This window comes from Enhydra lutris, unplaced genomic scaffold, assembly GCF_002288905.1.
Source record: "Enhydra lutris kenyoni isolate GAN:26980312 unplaced genomic scaffold, ASM228890v2 scaffoldscaffold13, whole genome shotgun sequence".
Taxonomy (NCBI): domain Eukaryota; kingdom Metazoa; phylum Chordata; class Mammalia; order Carnivora; family Mustelidae; genus Enhydra; species Enhydra lutris.
This window is the reverse complement of record NW_019154097.1, coordinates 8,979,469-9,004,269: the sequence shown is the minus strand read 5'-3', so window position 1 is coordinate 9,004,269 and position 24,801 is coordinate 8,979,469. Positions and strand designations below refer to the sequence as shown.

General features: G+C 39.9%; 1 protein-coding gene and 1 pseudogene across 1 annotated transcript in view; one reads left to right on the top strand and one right to left on the bottom strand.

Moving 5' to 3' along the window:
- Nucleotides 1-24,801, bottom strand: part of LOC111146079 (inversin) — a 173,571-nt gene that overhangs the window by 83,941 nt on the left and 64,829 nt on the right. Inside the window, exons 4-6 of the mRNA XM_022501461.1 lie at nucleotides 10,447-10,620; nucleotides 6,955-7,122; nucleotides 2,224-2,404 (exon numbers count right to left, since the gene is read on the bottom strand). Of these exons, the coding sequence (XP_022357169.1) occupies nucleotides 2,224-2,404; nucleotides 6,955-7,122; nucleotides 10,447-10,620 (523 nt within the window). The remainder of the gene's footprint in view (nucleotides 1-2,223; nucleotides 2,405-6,954; nucleotides 7,123-10,446; nucleotides 10,621-24,801) is intronic.
- Nucleotides 10,051-14,724, top strand: LOC111146080 (annotated as a pseudogene).

Sequence of the window (24,801 nt, the reverse complement as noted above, 5' to 3'; positions counted from 1 at the left end):
AGCTCCCACACATGATCTGAGCTGTGATTCCTGGAGATAGGCAAAGAGTAGGACCACAGGCAGGCTATCGGGACACATGCCATCTTGTTGGAAAGATGAAGAGGAAAAATTCAGTAAAGACCATATGAAAACACACTATGGGGCAGGGGAAAAGGAACATCATTGCAAAGATGAAGCATGTACCTCAGAAAATGATCCAGAGAAGGATCCAGAGGAAAATTTCAAGAAACTGTCTGGCATCCTTGACTTGTGCAAAGAGATGGGTTCTATGAAATGAAACAGGATATCCTAAAAAGGACATAATCTGAAATGAAAAGGTGATGGAAGGAGGGGAAAAGGAAATAAGTCGAGATACAAAGAAATTTGGATGAGAGAAGGAAATCAAAACACAACCTAAAATACAATCGATGACGGGCAGAAAGGAAGCAGAACTTACGGAACAAAGTCAAGGTACTGATGTTGAGACAAATTTGGGAAGTCTTCTTAGGATGCCAAGGAAAAGAAAGAGGGGATGACACTGCATATTGACATGAGATCTAAATAATAATTTTAAATCTGACAATAAAACTGAATGCAAATGCAAAAGTATTTTAGAAAGACGCAGTTGTGTAATCTAAAAACTAAGTCCATAATAATAACTGGGAAAACTTCAGATTATATTAACAAATACTAAAAAAATGACAAGGAAAAGGGTGCTAAGTGGAAATCAGTAGACGTAGTTTTTTAGTTTTTTTTAAAAAGTTTTTGATGAATTTTAAAGTAGAATCTAAAAACCCTCCTAGGGACACCTGGGTGGCTCAGTCGTTAAGTGTCTGCCTTCAGCTCAGGTCATGATCCCAGGGTTCTGGGATTGAGCCCCACATTGGGCTCCCTGCTTGGCTGGAAGCCTGCTTTCTCCTCTCCCACTCCCTCTGCTTGTGTTCCCTCTCTCACTATGTCTCTGTCAAATAAATAAATAAAATCTTAAAACAACAACAACAACAACAAAAACCCTCAAGTCTCTGGAAGAGCTTGCCTCCTCTTAAAATAAATAAATAAAAATAAAAAAAAATAAAAACCCTCCTGAAACATTAGGCAATTTAAAACCAAAGAACAACAAACCTAATCTATATACCAAAAAGCAGAAAACAAAGGAAATTTTGGGGGGGACCCAAAATAAGAGGAAAAAAACCCCACCAATAATACTGAAAGAGCAGAACAGCAGAAAAAAGACCAAATTATATACCTTATAACAGTGACCTTTTTTTTTTTAAAGACTTTATTTATTTATTTATTTATTTATTTGAAAGGGAGAGAATGAGAAAGAGAGAGAGAGTTAGAGTACAAGACAGGTGGGGGGAAAGGCCGAGGGAGAAGCAGACTCCCACTGAGCAGGGAGCCCCATGCAGAACTCCATCCTGTGGGACTCCAGGATCATGACCTGAGCCGAAGGCAGTTGCTTAACCAACTGAGCCACCCTCGCACTCATAACAGTGACTATTAACAGCTAAACCTCCTTCACTAAAAGAGAAAGGCTCTCAGACTGTGTCCCCTGCAAAATCAGACACATACACATATTTACACTCTTTCATGTGACAGAGTGAGCCCCAAAAAGGTTAAGTAAAAGGCTTACTGGGAAAATATGAAGAAAACAAATACCATATTATAGTATTTGTACAAACATAAAATTAAAGTCCCTTCCCAAACACATAGGCATTGAATGTGAAAAGATTATTTTATATTTACATTTGTTGATGAATGTGGATGACTTTTATTATTTTTTTTTATTTTATTATTTATTTATTTGACACAGAGAGAGAGAGAGAGAGAGAGCGCACAAGCAAGGGGACTGGCAGGCAGAGGGAGAAGCAGGCTCCCTGCGGAGCAAGGAGTCCAATGTGGGGCTCGATCCCAGGACCCTGGGATAATGACCTGAGCCGAAGGCAGATGTTTAACTGACTGAGCTACCCAGGCACCCAAATGTGCATTCCTTTTAAAATACAAATTAAAACATGTTAAGACATTATGTTGAAATTAAAACCAACATATAACAGAGAATGTATTTGTAGTACTAAAATTTAAGCATAAAACAGAGGGATTTAAGTATGGGATGCTGCATATCAACTGAAAATTAAAATAATTAAATGGGAGGTGGGAGCCGATGGGGTAAGGGAAGCCATGGAAAGTTTCTTGTATTCATGCAGTTCCTCTTACCGTTGATCCTTTGATTCATAGTTAACTCACCTAGCAAAGCTGCCCAGTGAAGTGGGGTTCGAAATAAGTTATCGTAAGATGTTATATTGCAGCTTTCATAGGAGGTCAAGACATCAACCACTGTCACATTCCCATCAGCAACTGCAAAGTGAAGGGGGGTCCGACCCTCGTAATCTTGCCAGTTCAGTAAAGACTCCGTGGGAGCAGCATCCTATTTTTAAGGAATTGAAGATGTTAGACACATATGGAATCCTCAATAAATCACACTGGACATATGTAGTAACTGGGCGATTTTCTAAACTTGTATATTCTCTCTTAGCACAAAGTGGTAAAATTCAAGAAAAAAGCATACATTCTAAATCTTTAAAAACTGGTCATGTTTAACCCTAAAAAAATGCAGAAAAGAAACAATAAACACCAGTACTGATTATCCAGACTAAATAGTTGTCAATATCTTGTCTAAGGTGCTTTTGTATCTGCTATGGGTTCAGCTAAAGCTGCATGTTTTGTACTTCTGTTATGTATCTGTATATCCATAACAATACATAAATTATGTACGTGTGCTTTCAATATTTATACCTTTGAGTTTATACTCTGTATATCCTTTGGCCATTTTTTCTTTCAGTGCTATACTTCTGGGTATTTATGTTGATACTAGTTCATTTGTTAAACCACAACTTAATTACCCCTTCTCCTACTGAAGGACAGTTAGGTTATTTACATTTTTCCCATTATTAACAATAACGCTGCATTGAACATGCTTTCTTTACAGGTCTCCCTGTAGCCCATGCGTGAGATTTTTCTCTAGCCCAGACACCTAGCAGGGGAATTGCTGGGTAGAAGGATATTTACATTTTCAGCTAGGTATTATCAAACTGTTCTCCAAATGGTTACCCTAATTAACACATCCATGACAATGTGTAAAAGTTTTTATCTCCCCACATGCCGGCAACATGCCAGCCCAAATTCACCCCGTGGTATTATATCAGGCTTACTACATTGCTTCCCTTGTAGGTGTGGAAAGCATTTTGCTGATGTTTTAATCTGTATTTGTTTTATGAATGAGGTTGGGATTTATCGTATGTTTATGGGCTGTCCTGTTTAAATCGACAGTTCACATTTACTCGTTATTTTCTATGAGGGCTTTGTAGCCACTGGTTAGGTCCCCTTTTGAGAATAAAGGGCTTCTTCCCCAGCCTCTATGAGTGTCATAGGCAGATGAGAGCTCTGCGGCTGCTTCAGCTAGACACGGCTGTCGCCCACAAGGTCGTATTCCTGCCCAGATCAGGTCATATACAAAGCCAAGAGGTCCTGCCCCAATGTGAGAACTCTCCAAAGGGCCACTCCAGGTTTAGAGCTGCCTGGACAGTCACCCTATTTTATAAAATCAGTGCATGAAAGTAAAAAATTATAAAAAAAAAAAAGAATAGTTCGGAAGGGCCTAATAGCAAAATGAAGTGGAGTCATTTATCTAAATAAATCAGCTCCCAATTAAAAAAAAAATCAGTGCATGAAAGGTATTATAAACACCTCAAAAAAGAGATGCGGAATTTTACCATGGTGGTATTTTGGGCCTTTGAGTCTCCCAAGGACTAAGATGTGTTTATAAGTGGGGGGGGGGAGCCAAATCTGTGAGGAAATAAGATATTATGAGTGACAAGTACTCTCTAAGGATTTCAGATAATGAAACTGACACATAAAGAATATGAAATAACTATCTAAAAAGCATGGAAGAAAATAAAAAATGAAATAAAAGGTGAGCAAGGAACAAAAACTATCAAAAAGATGAGGCAGACAGAAAAACAAAACGAGAAGAACTTTTATTTTTAAAATTTTTTTTAAAGATTGTATTTATCTGACAGAGCGAGAGTAAGCACAAACAGGGGGAGAGGCAGCAGACAGAGGGAGAGGGAGAAGCAGGCTCCCCGCTGAGCAGGGAATCTTGATGCTGGGCTTGATCCTAGGAGCCTGGGGACCTGAGCCGAAGGCAGACGCTTAACTGACTGAGCCACCCAGGCGCCCCCCAGGTAGAACTTGTAGATGTAACAATATAATCACTAGGGTTAGAGGCCCAATGAAGAAGACGAACAAGGGAGTGGACTCAGTGGAGGGAAGGCTCGGTCAACAGGAAGGCACATGTATGGTCCTAATCCAGAACACAGCAAGAGAGAGGAGAGCGTGGATTGTAGAAGACAGGAGATACAGATAATAAATGAAAAGGTCTAAAGGCAGGGGTATAGAGAATGAAAGAGAGGGAATATTTAAAGAGGTAATAGCTATGTATTTTCCAGAACTGACATGCAGAGTATACAAAAAACAGGACCAAAAAAAAAAAAAAAAAAAAAAAAAAGCCCCATCCCAAGCCACACTGTAGTGAGACTGCAGGATACCACACAGAGAAGAATATAAAAGTGGTCTGAGAGAAAAGATAGATCACCTGTAAAGTAAGACAATTAGACCAATAACAGACTCCTCCAGAGGAACAATGAAAGGCAGAAAGAAGCAAAATAATAGCCTAAAAGAGTTGAGAAGTAATCAGTGCATATACAAAATAATTTTATCTTTTAAAGTCAAATTTGTGTGTTATAAATGGATAGGGCTAAATATTGGACTACCAGAGCTTGCAAGCTGGAATCTAAGGCGTGATTAGAAAGCTCAAAGAGTCCACTGATAAAAATTCAAAATTAGGGGCACCTGGGTGGCTCGGTGGGTTAAAGCCTCTGCCTTCGGCTCAGGTCATGATCCCCAAGGTCCTGGGGCCGAGCCCCGCGTCGGGCTTTCTGCTCAGTGGGAAACCTGCTTCCCCCTCTCTCTCTCTGCCTGCCTCTCTGCCTACTTGTGATCTCTGTCTGTCAAATAAATAAATAAAATCTTAAAAAAAAATTCAAAATTAAAAAAAAATTCAAAATTAATAAAAAGTACAGCAAGCTTGTTAGATGCATATGCTAATGAATAAAAAATATCAACTGCATTTCTATGCACCTGCAACAACCAATTACATGTATATCCTAGACATGCTAAAAAAAAAAAGTTCAGGAGCACCTGGCTCGCTCAGTCAGTAGAGTATGCAAAGCTTTATCTCAGGGTCATGAGTTCAAGCTCCATGCTGGCTGTAGACTCACTCAAAAAAAAAAAGCTCAAAGCAGCACTATTTTTTAAAAAAAAGATTTATTTATTTGAGAGAGAGGAAGAGAGAGTCCATGCTGGTGGGGGGAGGGGCAGAGGGAGAGAATCTACAAGCAGGCTCCCTGCGGAGTGCAGAGCTGCTCTAGGGGTTCGATCTCACCACCCTGAGATCATAACCTGAGCCAAAATCAATGAGTCCCACACTTCACCCACTGAATCACCCAGGTGCTCCAAAGCAGCACTATTTTTAAATAGCGAAGAACCAGAAATAGTTCCAAATGTCTATGAATAACTGAATAATGTGTGCCTTATTCATAGAATGGAATACTATGTAACAGTAAAAAATATATTACAGTTATACACAGCATAGATTAAATCACCAGCCTAATATTGAGCAAGAAAAGCACGTTGCAAAAGAATACATTCAATGTGATTCCATGTATACAAAAGTCAAAAACATTCAAAATGAAATGATATATTGTTTCGGGATATGAATATATGTGGTAAAACTATAATGAAAATCAGGAATGATAAACATGGAATTGAGGATGGTGGCTGACTCTCAGAAACGGGAGAATAGATTGGTGCTGGGAGGTACCCAGGGAGCTTCAAAGGTAACAGAAACGTACTCACTCTTAAACTCAGAGATGTGGGGCGACTGGGTGGCTCAGTCAGTTAAGTGTAGGATTCTTGATTTTGGCTCAGGTCGTGATCTAGGGTCGTGAGATCGAGCCCTGTGTCAGGCTCCACACCCAGCATGGAGCTCCTTAAGCTCCTCTGCCCCTTCCCTGCTCCCTGTGCACATGCTCACTCTCTCTCAAAAACAAAAACAAAAACAAAAAACAAAACTCAGGGATGAGTACATGACTATTTGTGGTTTCCATATTCTTTATATCTTACGAATATTTTACAAATGCTATCTCCATGCAGTATTTAATAAGCACAAGTATGAAACAAAGTCGGGGGATAATGAACACAAATTCAGGGAAGTGGTTGATGGGGGACAGGGCAAGCAAGGCCCAGGGAAGAGAATATTTGGAAACTGGCACACAGGAGGGGCGCCTGCATGGTGCAGTGGGTGGTGTCTGACTTGGTTTCAGCTCAGGTCGTTGAGATTGAGCATGGAGTCTGCGTGGGACACTTTCTCCCTCACTCTCTGCCCCCTCACTCCCTGCTCTCTCTCTCTCTTTCTCTGTCAAATAAATAAGTAAATCTTTAAAAAAAGAAATTAGGGGCGCCTGGGTGGCTCGGTGGGTTAAGCCTCTGCCTTCGGCTCAGGTCATGATTTCAGGGTCCTGGGACCGAGCCCCGAATCGGGCTCTCTGCTCAGCAGGAAGCCCGTTTCCTTCTCTCTCTGCCTGTCTCTCTGCCTACTTGTGATCTCTCTCTGTCAAATAAATAAATAAAATCTTTTAAAAATTTTCAAAAAAAGGAAAAAAATAAATTGGCACACAGGAAATTCTGTGACCTCAAATAGCAGCGCTAAGATGTTGTATTTCTTGTGTGATGAGTTCACATGTTTGCTGGATTTCTTTTGCTTCATAATTTGAGTGTCATGTATCTGCTTTTGTATATTGGCTATTTCATAATAAAAAACTATTCCATGGAAAGGTCCGGCAGCACCACCATACTCACCAGAATGCATCGCACTGTATGAACAGCGCTTGGATCCTTGTGGTTGGCTGCCCAGTGAAGGGGGATCTTGCCTTCCACATCAGGAATCCCAATGTTGGAGTCATGCTTGATAAGCAGCTTGACGTGCTCGGGGTTGTTGTAGTAAGCACTCCAATGCAGAGCTGTTTGCTGCAAAATTGAGAGAGTCTCCAAAAAACAACAGTAACAGTAACAGTAACAACACAACAAACTTTTCCTAAGCTTTCATTGTGTGACAAGGCACTGTTGTAAGAGCTTTATGTATTTAACCGCCGACAGCTATCAGGACAACTCTGGGAGGTTAGTACTCTGGAAGTTGCATGTGACTGATGAGAAAATGGAGCCCCAGTAGGAGGAGTAATCTGCTCAGGGACATAAAGGTAGTAATCTCCAACATAATCTCCAGCTGAGATTTTAACCCTGGCGGCCTGAGTCCAGAATCTGACCTCTTAATCATGATAGGCACTTAGGTCATTAGGTACTAATCAATGAGATTAATAATACTGAGAAAAAGAAAAGCAGCCCAGTGGTTTATGAATAATTATCAACAAAGCAAGTGGCGATTTTGATATTACACCAAACACTCTAGGACTTTGATAGAATGTTTTGAATTTCAGTATCTATCAAAAAGATCTCCATGCACAGGAAATCATGGATCTGGAATCCATTTCTTACATCAAAGTACAAATTTAAATTTAACTCTCATTTTACAGGATAAATTCTTATACCTACTACTGATGTGAAGATCCATGTTGAGAATACAGCAACACTTGCTTTATTTTAGATAGAAGTTGAAAATGAACATCTTGATGGGGTACCTGGTTGGCTCAGTTGGAAGAGCATGCAACTCTTGATCTCAGGGTCATGAGTTCGAGCCCCATGTGGGGGTATGGGGCTTACTAAATAAAAATGAAATAAAATGTTCCATAAATAAAATTTATTTTACAAAAAGAACATCCTGAACTTGTTGGCATTGCTTTGAAATCCTCTTTGCACATCATCCCTTACAAATAGCAGCATCATCAATTCAGTCTAGAATCAGATAATTTAAACAGTAGGAACCAAGCTCACTTGCTACACTGAGAACTTTAAATGTTAACAAAAGTGGTATTCATGGAAAGTGTACCTATAGGTATTTAATATGAAGAGTTACTCATTACTTTTTATGTAGTAATGATTACAGAACAAAACAGTCACAAATGTAAATAGCAAATAATTTCCTATAGCCACATTTTTTCTCTCCCTCTCTTCTCCCTCTCTCTGTCCCTCCCTTCTTTCTATTTATATTTTTAGTAGGCTCCATGCCCAAGATGGGGCTTGAACTCACTACCCTGAGATCAAGAGCTGGATGCTCTACCGACTGAGCTGGTCAGGCCCCTAGATCCACATTTTGAATAAACAACACATGCTGTTTCTGTAATTCTTTTGCTATGTTATGTTTGTTCTGAATATATTTGCTGAAATGTAACATGAGACTTATTGACTCTAACAGTACAGAGTTCGGGATGTATTTTCTTCATCTTTGAAAACTTTTTTCCAGTAATTATTATTATTATTATTTTTTTTACTGTGGCAAATTGTAGGTAACAACTGTTTTTAAATGTACGATTCAGTAGCAAGCACATTCCCACTGCTAGGCCACCAGCAGGACCTTCCGTCCCCAGAACTTTTTCATCTTCCTGAACTGAAACTCCAAGCCCATTCAACAGTGATACTCAATTTCCACTTCCTCCCAGCCTTTCACTCAGCATAATAACTTCAAAGTTCATCCATTTTGTAGCATGTGTCAGATTTTTATTCCTTTTCAAGGCTGAATAATATTCCATTGCACGTACTGCATTTTGTTTTTCTAACCATCCAGTTGTGGACATTTGGGCTGTGTTCATCTTCCCGCTCTTGTGAACAATGTTGCTATAAACATGGGTGTATAAATAACTGTTCACATTCCTGACTTCGATTCTTCTGGGAACATGCCCAGAAGTAGAATGTGGGATCATAGAGTAGCTCCATGTTTAATTTTTTTTTGAGAAATTGTCACACTGTTTTTCACAGTGGTTGTGTCATTTTATACTCCTACTAGCACAACACAGGGTTCTGATTTCTCCACATCTTCGTCAAAGCCTGTTATTTTCTGTGTTTGTAATAACAGCCATCCTAAGGGGTGTGAAGTGTTGTCTCATGGGTTTTTTTTTGTTGTTCAGTTTTAACATATGATATAAAATTATTGGTCTGTGATGCACTGGAAATTTAAAGAAAATACAAAAAGCAGATCCTTCCCGTTCAAAAATCCCAGTTCTAGGCTTTTGTCTTGCTCTCTTCTGCCTGCCTATCTAGATCTTGCAGATGTGATTTCCATCTGTCTGACTGGATAACTTCCCATCCCTGTTCAGTAACAGAAGAGTACACAAGTACTGTAAGATAGCAGGGAGGTCCTAGAAGATACTGGGGAGGACATTTTAGAGCCTAAAGATATCTGTGGCTTGGCAAGTGATTAACAGGTCTTTGTAGATTTATCAACGTGCTTTTTCAGCAAAATATTAGCACTACAAATGCTGTGAATAAGGAATAATATTAGTTTATAGTCGCTGCAAAATAAAGTCAATGTTAATTTCAGAACGCTGTGTTACATAACAACTAAACAAAACCTGAAAATGACACGAAGAACCTGTGAGAATAAAGGGATCACTGGAGGTGGACCCAGTGGGTTTAATCCCAAGAGTTTTAATTACGTGGGAGTGTTGGAGTTAGCAAGGCTCCATGATTCAGTGCCTGGTAGAAAGGAAGAGGACTACTGCACTCGTCTAACTAAACACCATGCTTTGTTCGTGTAAAGAGCGGTGAAAGCGTTGACTGAAACAGTGACCGGCTTGTACAAGCTGGTGAAAGTCAAGAGCTGGGAAGATCAGAGATCTGGGCATTGTGTTAAACACTATATGTGTTCTCTTACTTTATCTTCAACAACCCTATCATTCCCTTTTCACATAAGAGAAAATGGAAACGTAGAGGAGTTAAGCAAATTTGCCCAAAAGTGCAGAACAGGTTCCATTGTGGCTTCTAGACTGAAACCCAAGGAGTCTGATGCTAACGCCCAGGTCATTAAACCACTATGGGCCTCCTACGTTGCCCCCAGCCATTTGGCCATCACAAGTCTAACACCAATGGTAACTAGCACTACTAGCTATCAAAAAGTGGGGTCTGAGGGTAGGCCTGGGTTGAATTCTGGTCCTGCCACTTGGATCTTGGACAGAACTTTAATCTTCCCCATCTGTGAAAAGGTGATTATACTACCTGCCGCACATGGCTGGTAGGAGGATAAAAGGACCAAATTTAAGTGAAATATTTCACTGGGGGGGATACAAAGACGAGGATATGTTCCAGTAAGTGATGAGTGATAATTCTTCTTGAGGTTTTACATCATAAAAGGAAGCATTTGCTCGTTGCTCTTATTTGCGTCCAATTTTGACAGTCCCTTACCTTGTTCTTATCCTGTGTATCTACTTCTCCAGGTGCCGTAAACTTCAGCAGGAGCGCCAGACACTTAGGGCTCTTGTGCCGGGTGGTCAAGTGCAAGGGGGTCATCTCTTCCAGATCCTTTTGCATCCAGTTTGCTCTGCGTGTGAGTAGGAGTTTCATGAAACGATAATTCCCCTAAATAAAAAAATAAGAGACAGGAAGAAGAAATGTAGTCTGGGGCCGAGACATTTTCTAAATTTTAAAATGTTTTCAATATTTTAACTATTCCGTTTGAGTAAAAATATTCAGGTAAATTGACCAAAGGAAAAATACTTACAATTCCACTACCCCGTCAATTGTTTTCCTTTTCCATCTTCCCTTCCGACCACTTTCTAGTGCATACAGTTTACACAGTGGCTGGTCAACTCTTCATTGTGTTAAAGCATTACCCTTTTTTAAACTGTTCTATTATTGTTTCTAATATTTTCTTTTCTAGAAAATGCTACAATGTACCTTTATTTCCCCATGGTTTTTCTTAATTTTCTTCGTAAGAAGAAATGATCAGAAACCAATTTGCTGGGTCAAAGGAGTTTGCACATTTCATGGTTTTGGCGTATTTTCCAAATTGCTATCTAGTAGCAGCAAGGAAGTGGGTTTCGGCTCATTCTGACCAATATATCTATCACCTATTATTAATATGCAAAGTATAATGACCTTGTGAAATGAGTGGTGATATAAAACTCCAATTTACAGGTGAGGGGAGTGACATTCACAGGGGCTGAATGCTTTGTTCACCATCATCTGGTTCATAGCGTAGGTGGTTAGTTTTCTTGGAGAGAGCAATGTATAGGTACAACAGAGACAGAGGCATCTTGTTCAAAGTCTGGGTCCCAGACTCATCCGGTCACCAAAACACCAACCCAGAAGTCACTGCAGGCTGTCCCCTTGCAGGCAACACTCTCCGTATCAGTTAAACCCTCCAATCTGGTAGAATCAACCCATCTGGAGAAAGCAGTTAAGCCACAGGGACTAGAACAACACACCAGTGGGGCTCCAGGTCAACCGCACGTGTGTGTTGTACGGGCGCTTTGAAACAGAACCAAACCCTCAAAAACTGGTCCTTTGCAGCTCCTTCCTGAGATCTAGTCCCATATTTCCAATTCTGGTTGGAGCCTCTAGTTCACTTGGTACCAAGCCTGAAGTTCAATATGACCAAACTATAGCAATAGTTAGGATCAAGTTCTGTGCCTCCTTCATGCCTACTTATCTCTCCCTGTTCAGAGCAGAGTGGCAGTCAGGTTATCTGTCCTTTTCATCTTCAGAGATCTTCTACATCCTTAACATTGTTGGAAATGTGTTTTTTTTTTTTTTTTTAGCATTATAACTCATTGATATTCTACCATGAGTGGCTAGTAGGGTTAGTAAGAAGATACCTTTCAGTGAAGCAGCACACCCCGCATTGTGACAAATGTCTTAGGCAAAGGGGATCAGCCAGAGGGACAATGAGGTGCAGAAGGATGAAGACTTGTCTGCTCACCCACAGGGGCAGCGACAGGATTCAACTCAGTTCAAGGGCTGGGCCACAGGTAAGAATCAGGGGCTAAGCAAGTGCCCATCAGGCTGTCTATATTAGATGGGCAGACTGGCAATGGACAGAAAAGCGAAGTGATCCCGCTCAATTATTTCCTCTCAGAGAGGTTTTCCTTGACCACCCTAATGTGGGAGCTTGTTTTGTTATGTTTTATTCTAGCACCTTCCCATTGCCTTCATAGTACTTTGCTCAGTTTGTAGTTACATACATGTTTGCTTGTTTCCCTTCACTGCGATCTCCATCACAAGCTGTAAGCGTCATGAAGACAGAGACGAGGTTCTACGGAGCACTGGGCTCGGCATAGCTCCTGGCACAACAGAGGGGCTTACCTGAAGGATGGAGTCAATGAGAGGGAAGAAAATACCTTCCGGAGGTTTTTCTTTTTGTTTAAAAATTCTTAATGTTGCTATATCAGATAATAATAGTTAAGTATCCTAATTCTCAGATCTCTGGTATTTGGTTACTCTTACTTTTGAATGTTTTATTTATTTGGGCGTCACTCATCTGGCTTTCTCATGGCATCCGGGGCCAGCTTTTGAGAGGTAAGGTGCTAAAATGTCCTCAAGAGGGCACCCTGCTCTAAATCTCTTGCCATCTTTTCTTTGAAAAAAGAAATGATCCCCAGCAAAAACAAATCTCTATATGATACTTCCTACCAAAAAATAAGGCTTGACCTTTCTGAGCATAACTTTTCAAATATTACGGAATAATTCATCATGACCTTTTAAAGATATTCAATCAGACAATCATTTTGATTCTGAAATTTAGGGAAAAAGGGAAGAAAAAGAGAGAAACAAGAATATGTCCGTGGGGGTGACTAATGACTTACAGACGCAGTGCTTACACTGTTCTGAGGATTCAGCTTGTTAAAGCATGATGCCCTCAGTAACCGTATTTATTCATTCACTCAAAAAACACTCACTGAGCCCTGTCTGAAGCAGGCAACCTAGTAAAATGTTTACACTAAGCTTTACTTATTACAAAGCTCTTTGATACAGATTTTATCTTTGCTCCTCATTGAAGCAACATGGAAAGGTTTTACAGATGAAACGAAGTATTGTCCTGGGCTTCCACTTCCTCATCTGCGGAACAGGGATAACAGTACCTGAGATTATTGTGCATATGAGAGGATAAAGATCATACTTGTAAAATACTTTGAACAGTGCACAAAGCAAATGCTTGGTAAATGTTTGCTAGTTTTATTATGAACAATCTGCCAGTGTGGGGGAGGCAACAAAATGTAGCCAATCAAGTGAACCAAGAATGGCTCATGATGGAGCATAGAATGATCTGACTACATATAGCATACACACTTCAGCTGGTGATTAACTCAGCTGGAGAGGTTAGGAACAAATAAAAATAAAAATAGTTGGAATGTTATCAATAGTGGTTTTCTGAAAAAAAATTTTTTTTTACATTGAGAAAGATGCCTATATTCTGCCTACAGATAATGATGACATGGGATCAATAAGGGCATAACCAGCAGGAATTCAACTGGAACCCTGGGGAGATGTCAGCTTCTGTTCCAAAGGACAGAGACACAAAAGAGGTCTTATCTACAAATGCTGGGACTAGAAACACTATAATCCATTTGGACCACGGTCAACTTCCTGGTCTCATGAACAAGCATTTATTAGATGCCCAGGGTGTGCAAACTCAATTCTGAGAAGGAGTGGAGGGAAGAGAGAATTCTAAGAGCTAAAATCAGGAGACTATTTCTAGTGTCAGTGGAAAAGGGGAAGATACCAGTTTGAGACAGAAAGCTAATGTGATAACTCTCTGAAGGTTGTATGACTCTGGGGACCCACATCACAGACAATTCTGTCTCCTGCAAAGCCCTCTCATATAAAAACAAACAAACACAATGCTTAAATGTTTCCTCAATATTCCTTGGAATTCAGAATCCTTAAATTTTCTGGTTAATTCTTAAATCCAAGAATAAGGAGGACTTGGAAGTTAATCTTTTAGCACCATCTCTCAGGGACACACAGAACCTGATCCTGAGGTGAACACTGTTTCAGGATCTGCTTTTATAACTTCTGACTGAGTAGGAAACAGTGTAAGAGTGAATGAGATAAAAGATGAAGAGAGTATATATACTTTATCTTTTTTAAGATCTTATTTATTTATTTGAGAGAGAGAAAGAGACAGCATGAATTGGGGGGAGGAGTAGATGGAGAGGGAGAAGCAGACTTCGTGTTGAGCAGGGAGCTCCACTCAAGGCTCGATCCCAGGACCCCAGGATCATGACCTGAGTCCAAGGCAGATGCTTAACTGACTGAGCCACCCAGGGGCCCTAAAGGGGTATATATTCTTAAGAAAACGGATGGTACTTTTCCAACCAGGGCCCAGCAGAATGGTTCCCACAAAAAAGGGTGGTGAGAAGAAGAAGGGCCATTCTGCCATTAGCGAGGTAGGGACCAGAGAACACACCATCAACATTTACAAGTGCATCCGTGGAGTGGGTTTCAAGAAGCATGCCCTTTGGGCACTCAGAGATCCGGAAATTTGCCTTGAAGGAGATGGGAACTCCAGATGTATGCATTGACACCAGGCTCAACAAAGCTCTCTGGGCCAAAGGAATAAGGAATGTTCCATACCATATCTGTGTGCAGTTGTCCAGAAAACGTAACAAGGATGAAGATTCACCAAACCAGCTCTACACATTGGTTACCTACGTACCTGTCACCACTTTCAAAAATCTATAGAAAGAAAAAGAAAATTGGTGGTAGAGAGCACAAGTAAGAGAGCTGAAGTTATAGAAAAGACCTGATTTAGTCACTAAAAGGACATTAACCCTAATGTGGTCAGGTCTGTTATGCCACTGAAATGAGAAAACATTTGCTAATGTCTCTGAAACATTGAATAAGATGTTTTCTTTTGTTAGGTAGCCATAACCCTCATCTTAATCTTCCCGTAATTAACAAGAGCTTCTTTTGTCTGTAATGAAAATTATTATAACATTTAGATTTCCCCTAAATGCATGAAAAGGACTATAATATCTAAAAGGGTAAAAGGGGATGAAAAAGTTTTCTGACCCAGAGAACAGCACTGGAAAGGAGTCTGGGAAACATATCAATCCAAAATGCTACTTTTAATGTTACATTTTTTTTTTGTCTGTCCAGTTCTCTCAAATGGACTTTTTAAAGAAAAAGCATATAGTCAGTTAATCTTAATAACAATAATTTAGGAGTTTTGAGTGAAATACCTTGATATTTTCCTTTAGATTTTTTATTTTTAAGAAATAAAATATAACAGGTACGGTTGATACTCCCTTTGTGCTCATCTCCAATTCCACTACCTTTTCTCCTTTTCTAGAGACTACTATCCTCAAAAAGGTGTTTATCATTTCAATGAATGCATTAATACTCTTACTTCTTATACATATATGTATCCATAAGCTACACAGTATCGCTTTACATGTTTTCATTCTTTAAATAGTAATGTATGAGTCACTTGTCATCTTTTACTCAAAAGCAGCATTTTTGGGATTTATCCAAGTTGCTCTGATTCACACATTTTCCCTGGAGAAAGTATTTTGTCATATGATAATAACTATGTCTTTATTCTTTAAAGGAATATTTAGCATGTTTCCCATTTTTCACCATTCCAGACAGTACTGTAGTAAATTTTCTTGTACATGTCTCCTGGTAAAATGTGCAAGAATTTCTGTAATTGCTGGGTTGAAATTGCTCTTAATTTTTAAAAAAAGATTTTATTTATTTACTTGAGAGAGAGAGCATGAGAGGGGAAAGGGTCTGAGGGAGAAGCAGACTCCCTGCTGAGCAGGGAGCCCGATACAGGGCTTGATCCCAGGACGCCAGGATCATGACCTGGGCTGAAGGCAGTCACTTAACCAACTGAGCCACCCAGGCGCCCCTGAAATTGCTCTTTAAAGTTCCTACTCCGATTTATATTCCCACCAGTAACGTACAAGAATTCTTGCTTCTTCACATCCACACCACACTTGTCATATTTGCTACCTTTTGCCAATAAAATGGACACATAATTGCTTTTTACCGTGGATTTAATTTTCATTTCCCTGATTGAGATGGAATGTTTTTATATGTTTATTGGCCATTTGCTTCTTCTGTGAATAGCCTTTTTGTGTTGTTTACTCACTTACCAATTTAGCTATTTGTTTTTCTTAATGATCTGTAGGAGTTATTTACATATTCTGGATACTAATTCTTGGTTGGTTTGCAAATATCTTCTCTCTTTGTGTGGCTTGTCTTTTGCTTTGTTTATGGTCTTCAACGGGGAATGCATTCATGATCTGAATAATGATATTGCTAGCTTTCTTAGCATTAGAGTTCTTCATCTATTTCAGAATTTTTGTTTGCAGGCTTATTTTAAAGTGAAGATTGTTTGTTGTTGTTTTCATTTTTTTCTTTTTCCCTCTCCCTCTCTCTCCTTGCTCACCCACCCAGCTGCACATCCACTCCTGGTCCACTAAGAATCTGCTCTTACAATGCTCACTCTAGCCCTGTCTCCAGTGATCTGAGGGATGTCTTCCTTGTCCTGAGGCTTGATCTCTATCCTGCCCCTGCCACTTCTCTAGACAAAGAGCTTCCTCTAAAGCAACAGCCTCATATGAAGGTAAAGAATACCCGCCCCCCCCCCCAATTCTAAGTATTTTCATGGCTTTAGTGTGAATACGACCACTTTTCACTTGCTTAGTGGGAAAAAGGGAGTGTCTTCCTGAACCGGAAGTATCTGAAATCATATTCGACAAGACTGCTCTCTGTTCCTGGTTAAGTGCTTTAATCATGAACTTCTAGACTACTGACAGCTGACCTTCAAAACATTCTGAATCTCCACCTTTACATTTTTTCTCCAAACAGCTACTGTATTTTCTGTACCCGGCTCCTTGGGACCTTTGCTATGTGGTTCCTCTTCAGCTGAAACAATTACTTGAACAGACTCCAAAGCTTAAGACTTGGCTAACCCTGCCTGTAGCAGCCCTTCTCCCTACTGAAACACAAAAGAGAACAAAGATTTCCCCAACCCAATACCATACTTTGGGACCTACATGTTTCCCAACTAAGATCTTTGCATTCTTGTTCTGTGTCCTCATCACTTATATTTACTCTCAGTGTACTTGAGGAGAAAGCAACTGTTGGACTATATTTACAAATGTTCACTACATTTTTGGTTCACTTATAAGTTTGTATATAACTTTGTCTTGGAAACACTATAAAAAATATATACATATGTATATATACACATATATACATACACATATAGTAAATAGTTGAGATTGGACTATACTACACTATAGTATATACTATACTATAATACATTATAAATATATATATACATCTATATGTGTTTATATGTGTGTGTGTATATATATATATATATATATATATATATATATATATATATATAAAAGAGCACATACGAATGTAAGGTAGGCATTCTGTCCTATCTCATTCCAAATCCTAATCACATTATGTACCCAAAGATATATTATTTATAACAGAAATGGAAATACAGAAACATGATTTATTATTAATTCTAATATTTCTATAATTATATATTTATAAACACTCAAGGCATTTGCAATATTAATTTTTTTTAAAAGACTCACTATCCCTAGGAAGCATTTAGGTCACAAATATTAGTGATCTCATTATATCAAATTTTCCTATAATGGTTGCAGACACAAATGAGTCTTGGAAATAGCACAGGAGTGCTGGGAACAGCAATCTGCCATGGGTCCTGAGTGTCCCTGCACGTGTTTACTGGGTATGCCAAGAATGCAAAGGCTTGACTCCTCTTAAGCCATTTTTCAGAGTTGGGTTTGCAGCCAGCAATCTTGAAGGACATTAATGTCATCCAGGACATCAGGTCAGGGGATTCCCAAAACTCAGTATTTCTCAGATGTCATGCAAACCCATCGTGTACCCAGTGTCTACCCAGGTCCTCTGCGTTGCTCCCACAGATCTTGGGGCAAGGGAAACTGATGCAAGCATGCAAATGCTCATGTTACTTCGCCATCAGTAAGTAATAAAGCTTTTTTGCTCTCTTTTGGTAGGTTTGAGTCTTCTGCTGGTACCCATGGGCAATTCATTGTCTTGTAATAAATTAGCATGCGTTAAAGAAAATGTAGGGTAAAATTAAATCCAAGCCCTAACAGTACAGGCAATGAGGAAGGGTTTCTGACAAAGACATAGTTTCCTCAAAGAGTCAGGACAAGGGCCGGGCAGGCCAAGTTCAGGGACAAGAAGAGTCTCTGAGATGGTGCTCAAGTGGTGGGTAAGGTGGGGGAGGTAAGAGATCCTACTGTCTGGAGATGCAACATGGGGGGTTTGGGGGTAGGAAAAGAATAAATGAAACAAGATGGGATCGGGAGGGAGACAAACCATAAGAGACTCTTAATCTCACAAAACGAACTGAGGGTTGCCGAGGGGGAGAGGGTAGAGAAAGGGTGGTAGGGTTATGGACATTGGGGAAGGTATGCGCTATGGTGAGAGCTATGAAGTGTGTAAACCTGGTGATTCACAGACCTGTACCCCTGGGGCTAATAATACATTCTATGTTTATAAAAAAATAAAAAAAATTATTAAAAAAAAAAAAGAGAGAGGGATCCCATTGTCCTATCTGCTAAAGAATCTAAATGGTGGCAAGTAGAACTAAAACCAGGTGCCCAAATGGTGCCTTGGTCTCTGCTCACCTTCCTGTGGGCAGGCAGAGGAGGGGATGTTAACATGACCATGGGAGGGCTTGCTGAAGGCAGTATGGGTGTGGCTGCTGAGACAAGGAACCAAAGTGGAAACTAATGGTGAGAGCAACAAGGAATGAGCAGCTGCTCAAAAGTGAAAGCAAATGCAAAGACTTGCCTAATAGCACAGAGCCAAGTGCATCTTGCACCTGATCCCTGCTGTAGCCTTATTTGTCTGGCAATGAGGACAGAGCACTGGGTATAGAGGTGGTCACTGTCTGAAGCAAAGCTCCTGGCTTAATGGTGCCCTTGATGCTCTGTCTTGGCCTGGTTTACTGATAATTTGGCCAAGTTAAAACCTGATGGTCTCCACTAGGAGGCAGCCCAACCTCAATGACAACTTGGGAAGACTGACTGGTAAGGGCGAGTCAGGCCAGTGGGCTGAAATGAAGCCATCATCCTTACCTTAGACAATACTCTTAAGGACGGGGTATGTTTTTATTACCTCTTGGGTTGTTGTCAATGCTCTAGTCATCTGGTCTGCCACTTGGAAGACTATAGATGGCGGAAGATTAAAGATACTCCTCTTTGTGGTTATAAATTACAGAAACAATTGCAGCTGCCATTAAACAGCCTGAGTCTCTCATGTAGATGCCCACAGTAAGGGCTCATTCTCTTATAAGACCAACTGGAATCAGATTGCTGAATAAGCCTGCATTGCCCAGGTCACTGGCCATGTACCACCTGGATCCATCACTGCACTAAACATAGCAATGAATCCATCATCATAGATGAGGCATAAAGTAAAAGGTATGTGTTTGATGTAGAAGCTACCACTGCATGCCAAACTTGTGATTCTTCTATGTAAGCCTGTTTTGTGTGTATGTGAGAAGGAGGCCACAGTAACAGAGCTCCTGCCCATTCCTTGCAAGGACTTTTGACAACTCCTTGTCAAGGCCACCTCATGCCTCGCCATGGCCAACATTTTTCAGGTTACAATATTGTTTATCCAGCCTGATTAGCCCACACTAGCCATAGCACTGAGACCACTGAATCGAAATCATTTCACGTTGTGGGGTTTCTAGACCATCTGACTGTATTAGTCTGATTATGGTGTACCTTTTGTCACAAAGACTACCGAACAATGGGCCAATGGTTAAGGTATTTGACTGGCATTCTATGCTCTCTACCACCCTCAAGAATCTGAAATTGTTGAGAGTGGGCATGCCTTCCTCTGAAGTAAAATAAAAAAGATTTCTGGGGGTGCCTGGGTGACTCAGTCGTTAAGTGTCTGCCTTTGGGTCAGGTCATGATCCCAGGGTCCTAGAAGTCCTCCTCCTTGTGTTCCCTCTCTTGCTGTGTCTCTCTCTGTCAAATAAATAAATAAAATCTTAAAAAAAAAAAAGAAAAAAGATTTCTGGTTCTACCTCAGTTACCTCCTCCTGGTCCACACAACTAAGAGAGGCAGTTTGGCTACTGAATGTTACCACCCCTAGAAAGACTTCATATCCTCAGGGAAGCCTCCTGATAAATAATCAGAACAAAAGGAGTGAGGATTATACATACCTATTTTGAAAATTTGGGATTTTTCCTTGCCCATTCCTGGTTATGATGCTTATTCCTTTCCCCTAAGAACTATCCCAGGCTGGCCTGGTTGGTACAGCCCCTGGATGGCAGCCCAGACAAAAGGGGGCTTAGAGATTCAAATTTTATTTTGGTTCAGTCACCTGGATTTGTTAGATGGACATTGTCCTAGATCAGAAACATTCATAATGACCACCTGATTGAGTACACTGTTTACGACATCTTCCTACAGTGTCCACATGGGCCAAAGTGGGGGATATAATGAGTCTCTGTAAGTTTGTTCCATATGCACCTACCCTTCTAGATGAAGGGTATGGGTACAAGTAGTAGATGACCGGAGAAAAGGTGAAGAGTTATAGTCATTTGGATGGGATACACTTCAGCACCTGGGAAGGGAATACGTATTCTTAGATCTTGAGAGGTACAAGGAGAGAGAAAATAACTCATGTTCTCTCTGTCCTCTGGATCCAGCATTGCATCCTGGATATTGTTTGCTGCCTGAATCAAAGAGCAGTTGAGGCTAGCATTATGATCTGTTTCTTGTGTCTGCCATTGCCACTAACATGCTATTAAACAGAAAGGTTCAGGTGGACGTGGATGGTCCTAAAATCTTCTGCTGTGCTTGACACCATCAATGGCAGCTCCTGAATGTGGATCCCCTTGTACATGTAGAAACACAGGAACGGGCTCAACCTTACTTTAACCTAATGGATACAAATTCATATGTCTCTCCTGATGTGTGAGAAGCTTTGGGTTATGCCATGCATGACAATCAAGCTGTAACTACTTGGTGATATTGCCCATGTGGCATAGCCAAATTAATGTTATGGGGACACAAGTTTAACAGCAAATCAAATTTAATGGTGAATTTAACAGCAAACCAAATTTAACAGCAAATTTTCAGGTTATATGTTTGTATGGGGCAGAGAGGACCATGAAATATGCCTCCATTAGTCCATCTAGTGCTTCCTGTAATTACTGGTAATCCCAGCAAAGATCAGCAGGTCAATCAAACTCCCTTGCATAAGTCATAATAGATAATAGACTCATCTTAGAGTGCATCCTGGTTGTATAAAACAAGACCTACTGTTTCCCCTGGTACTTATTAACAGTTGACTTAATCCAAGACACTGAGGGCCATAGTTGAATCAATATTGCGGGTTGTTCTCATCCTGCTGCTTTGAGTCCTATTAATTAAATGTCGTAGGAGACATATTAAACAGATTTGTTTTCAGCCTCTGCTGGTCAGATTAATCAGAGTAGTGGATGGAATAGCATGCTCATGTCAAGAACATGTAGGACTAAGTGATGGATTGTTGGGAGAGGCAATTTACCATGGACCCTAGTCATCTCTGCATGTTGGGTTTTGTTTTGTTTTTAATATTTATTTTTTTATTTGAGTTGTGAAGTTGGGGGTGGGGAGACAGAGAGAGAGAGAGAGTAAGTGGGGACGAGGGGCAAAGGAAGGGAGAAAATTCCAAAGCAGACTTCATGCTGAGTGTGCAGCCAGGTTCAGAGTTCAATTTCATGACCCTGAGATCATGACCCGAGCCAAAAACAAGAGTCAGATGCTTAACTGACCGAGCCATCCAGGTGCCCTCATCTCTGCATGTTCTAATGCCAAAAATGCAAAGTCCTGACCATTCTCAGGGATGTGTTAGCAGCAATCAACTGGACAGATGAGGTCACTTTTTACCTCCATGCTTAGTTATTGCTTATTATAAACGCAGTAGATTCCTCAGTTCTGATGGAAACCTACCATGTATACATCATTCAACTGGGCCTTCTGAAACTCCTTCATTATTCTTCGGGGCAAGGGAAATCAATGCAAACATATAGGTGCTGATGTTTTTTGCTGTACCGTGAATAGTAAACTTCTTTGTCTCCGGCCCTGGAGTCTGTCTATTGTCAGCATCCATGATATGGTAATAGGTCAACTTCTTACCTTGTTTGTAGGGTAAAATAAAATTTCAGACCCTGAAAATAATTTTCTATTAATGTAATATGACATAAGGTATAACATGATTAGAAAGTTGGGCAGGGCACAGAAAACAAAAAGTCTAATACAGTATTACAGTAAGTCTAAAATTGATTGTGTAGGTAAGAGGGAGTCGATGAGGAGTTTAAGAAGGAAATGACATGAGAGGATTTGTGTTTTTTTAAAAAAATACCCTGGAGGCCATGTGGAGCATCAATTTGAGGGGGACAAGTCTTAGTGATTAGTGAAATACATGAGAGGACTCCTGCATGGGTACAAGATGGACAGTGGTGTCAACAACGGAAAAGATGGAAAGAAAATGGGGTTAGGAATGAAGAATTTGAGTTCTATTTTTTTTAACATGAGGAGTTTGGGAATTCTGAGGAATATCAATATAGAGATGTCTAGCAAAAATAGTAAAAAATGAAAAGAATCCACATGGATCTGAAGACTGAAGGAGATGGCTAGATTCAAGACACAGGGTTATGAATCATCTATATTAATAGCTAATTCCTGGTATAAACAAAAATACATTAAATTGAAACAATGAACCTCTACATCCTAATGGAAATATAAACATAATTTAAATAGTCATATAGATAGCTCAGTACAATGCAATCTAGTACCGTTTTTTTCCTAGACCATGACCTACCACTACTACATCCAATACAGAGTGTAAGTGGATTGGAAAAGAATGGCTCTTCCTCATTAGGGACATATATTCTTGTATGCTTGCCTCATTTCCTCATTTCAGTTGATTTGGGTGTCTTATTGTACTCTGGTTTCTCGGTCTTTTGTTTAATGTGACTCTATAAGAAAGGAAATGGTTACAAAAACCACGTTTTCAAATTACATGAATTCACTGGGCTTTAGAACTGAAATTAAATCTGCACTGTTTTCCCCAGTTTTTCAGGTATTCTCCCTCTTTCCATAAATTCCTGATAGCCCAGTCTAAACACCTTGCTTCAGAGCTAAAATTTCTCATTTCTAATTACTCAAAACTACAATGGTCACCACATCATTAACCTGCCACCTTCAGCCTATCTTTAAAAGATTTTTTAAAAGCTATTTGAGAATTTGCTAAGCAAAGGCTAAGAATGGCACTTCAAAGACAGAATAGGAGCTCTATTTGTTGTTTTTCCAGTTTAAGATGTTCATCCATCTGGCAGAGCAGCTAGACAATACATCAGCCAAGAACATCTCCCTGGCTTGAAACAGATTCTGGCTCTCAAAGAGGATTTGACTGAAGGAAAGGCAACATCTCTAGTTGTTCTGTGGCTGAACTCTTCTAATATTTCTCCCCAGTGCCTCCTCCAAGCCTTGGCTCCTTCTACCAACTTGGTTTCCATAGGAATAGACAGAGCTATGAAGTGGCACACAGTCAAACAGCATAACAGAAAGAGAAAACGTTACTGTCAAAAACAACACCCACCCCCCCCACCCCCCACACAGGGAGAAACGTACACTTAGATTCTCTAAGAGAAGAAATGATGTAAAGGTGTCCTTGACTTTGGGGCTTCCTTACCCAATGCTGTATTCGTCATGTACTTTTTCTCTCTGTCTGTTAGAGTGTATTGTTTTTAGATTAATACAAAAGTTAGTCCCTTCAGTAGAGAACATTTCATACAAAAAATAAATATTTTTAAAAAGTTATAAGATGTTGTGATGTGTATGTCCACCAGTAGAATTCTGTTGTGCTTGTGAGAGACCATTCTGTGTATTTAGAGTGGTGTTTTAAATTGGCACAACTTTTTGGGATGATTATAAAATGCATGTTGGGGGCACCTGGGTGGTTCAGTTGGTTTAAGAGTCTGTGTCAGCTCAGGTCATGATCCCAGGGTCCTGGGATCAAGCCCCACATTGACTTTCTTGCTCAACAGGGAGCCTGCTTCTCCCCCTCTCCCTGCCTGCCACTCCTCCTGCTTGTGTGCATGGGTTGTGTGTGTGTGTGTGTGTGTGTGTGTGTGTGTGTGTGAAATGAATAGAATCTCTTAAAAATTTTTAAAAAATGCATTTTCCCATAGTTGATATGAATGTTTATAGGAAAACATTATTTTTTTCTTAAATCAGTAGTTTTTAAACTCTAGCATGTACTGGGATCACCTGGAGAACTCAAAAAACTTGTTGAGGCTTTCCCTCAGAGATTTTCATTTACTAGGTCTGGTGTGGAGTCTAAAAATTTGCATTTCAAACAAGTTTCTGGGAGATGTTGGTGCTGCTATTCTAGAATTCTATACTTTGAGAACCATTGTTTAAAAAAAGAACTTAATATGGGAGTTTTCAACTCTGAGAAGCTTAAACAACAAACAATAGAAAAACCCATATGAAAACAAAACTCTGGTCTATCTCAGATCAATGCAATCAGAATTTCTGGGACTTTGGAATTAATATTTCTTAAATACTTTGCAGGTGATTAAAAATAATGTCAATATTGAGAAGTGCTGGCCTAATTCAATCATTTATTCAATATTCAATAGTTATTTACTATATGAATACTCTATATCCAACACTACATAAGAAGTTTAGAAGTTTTAATTTTTTTTGAACCATAGTTGG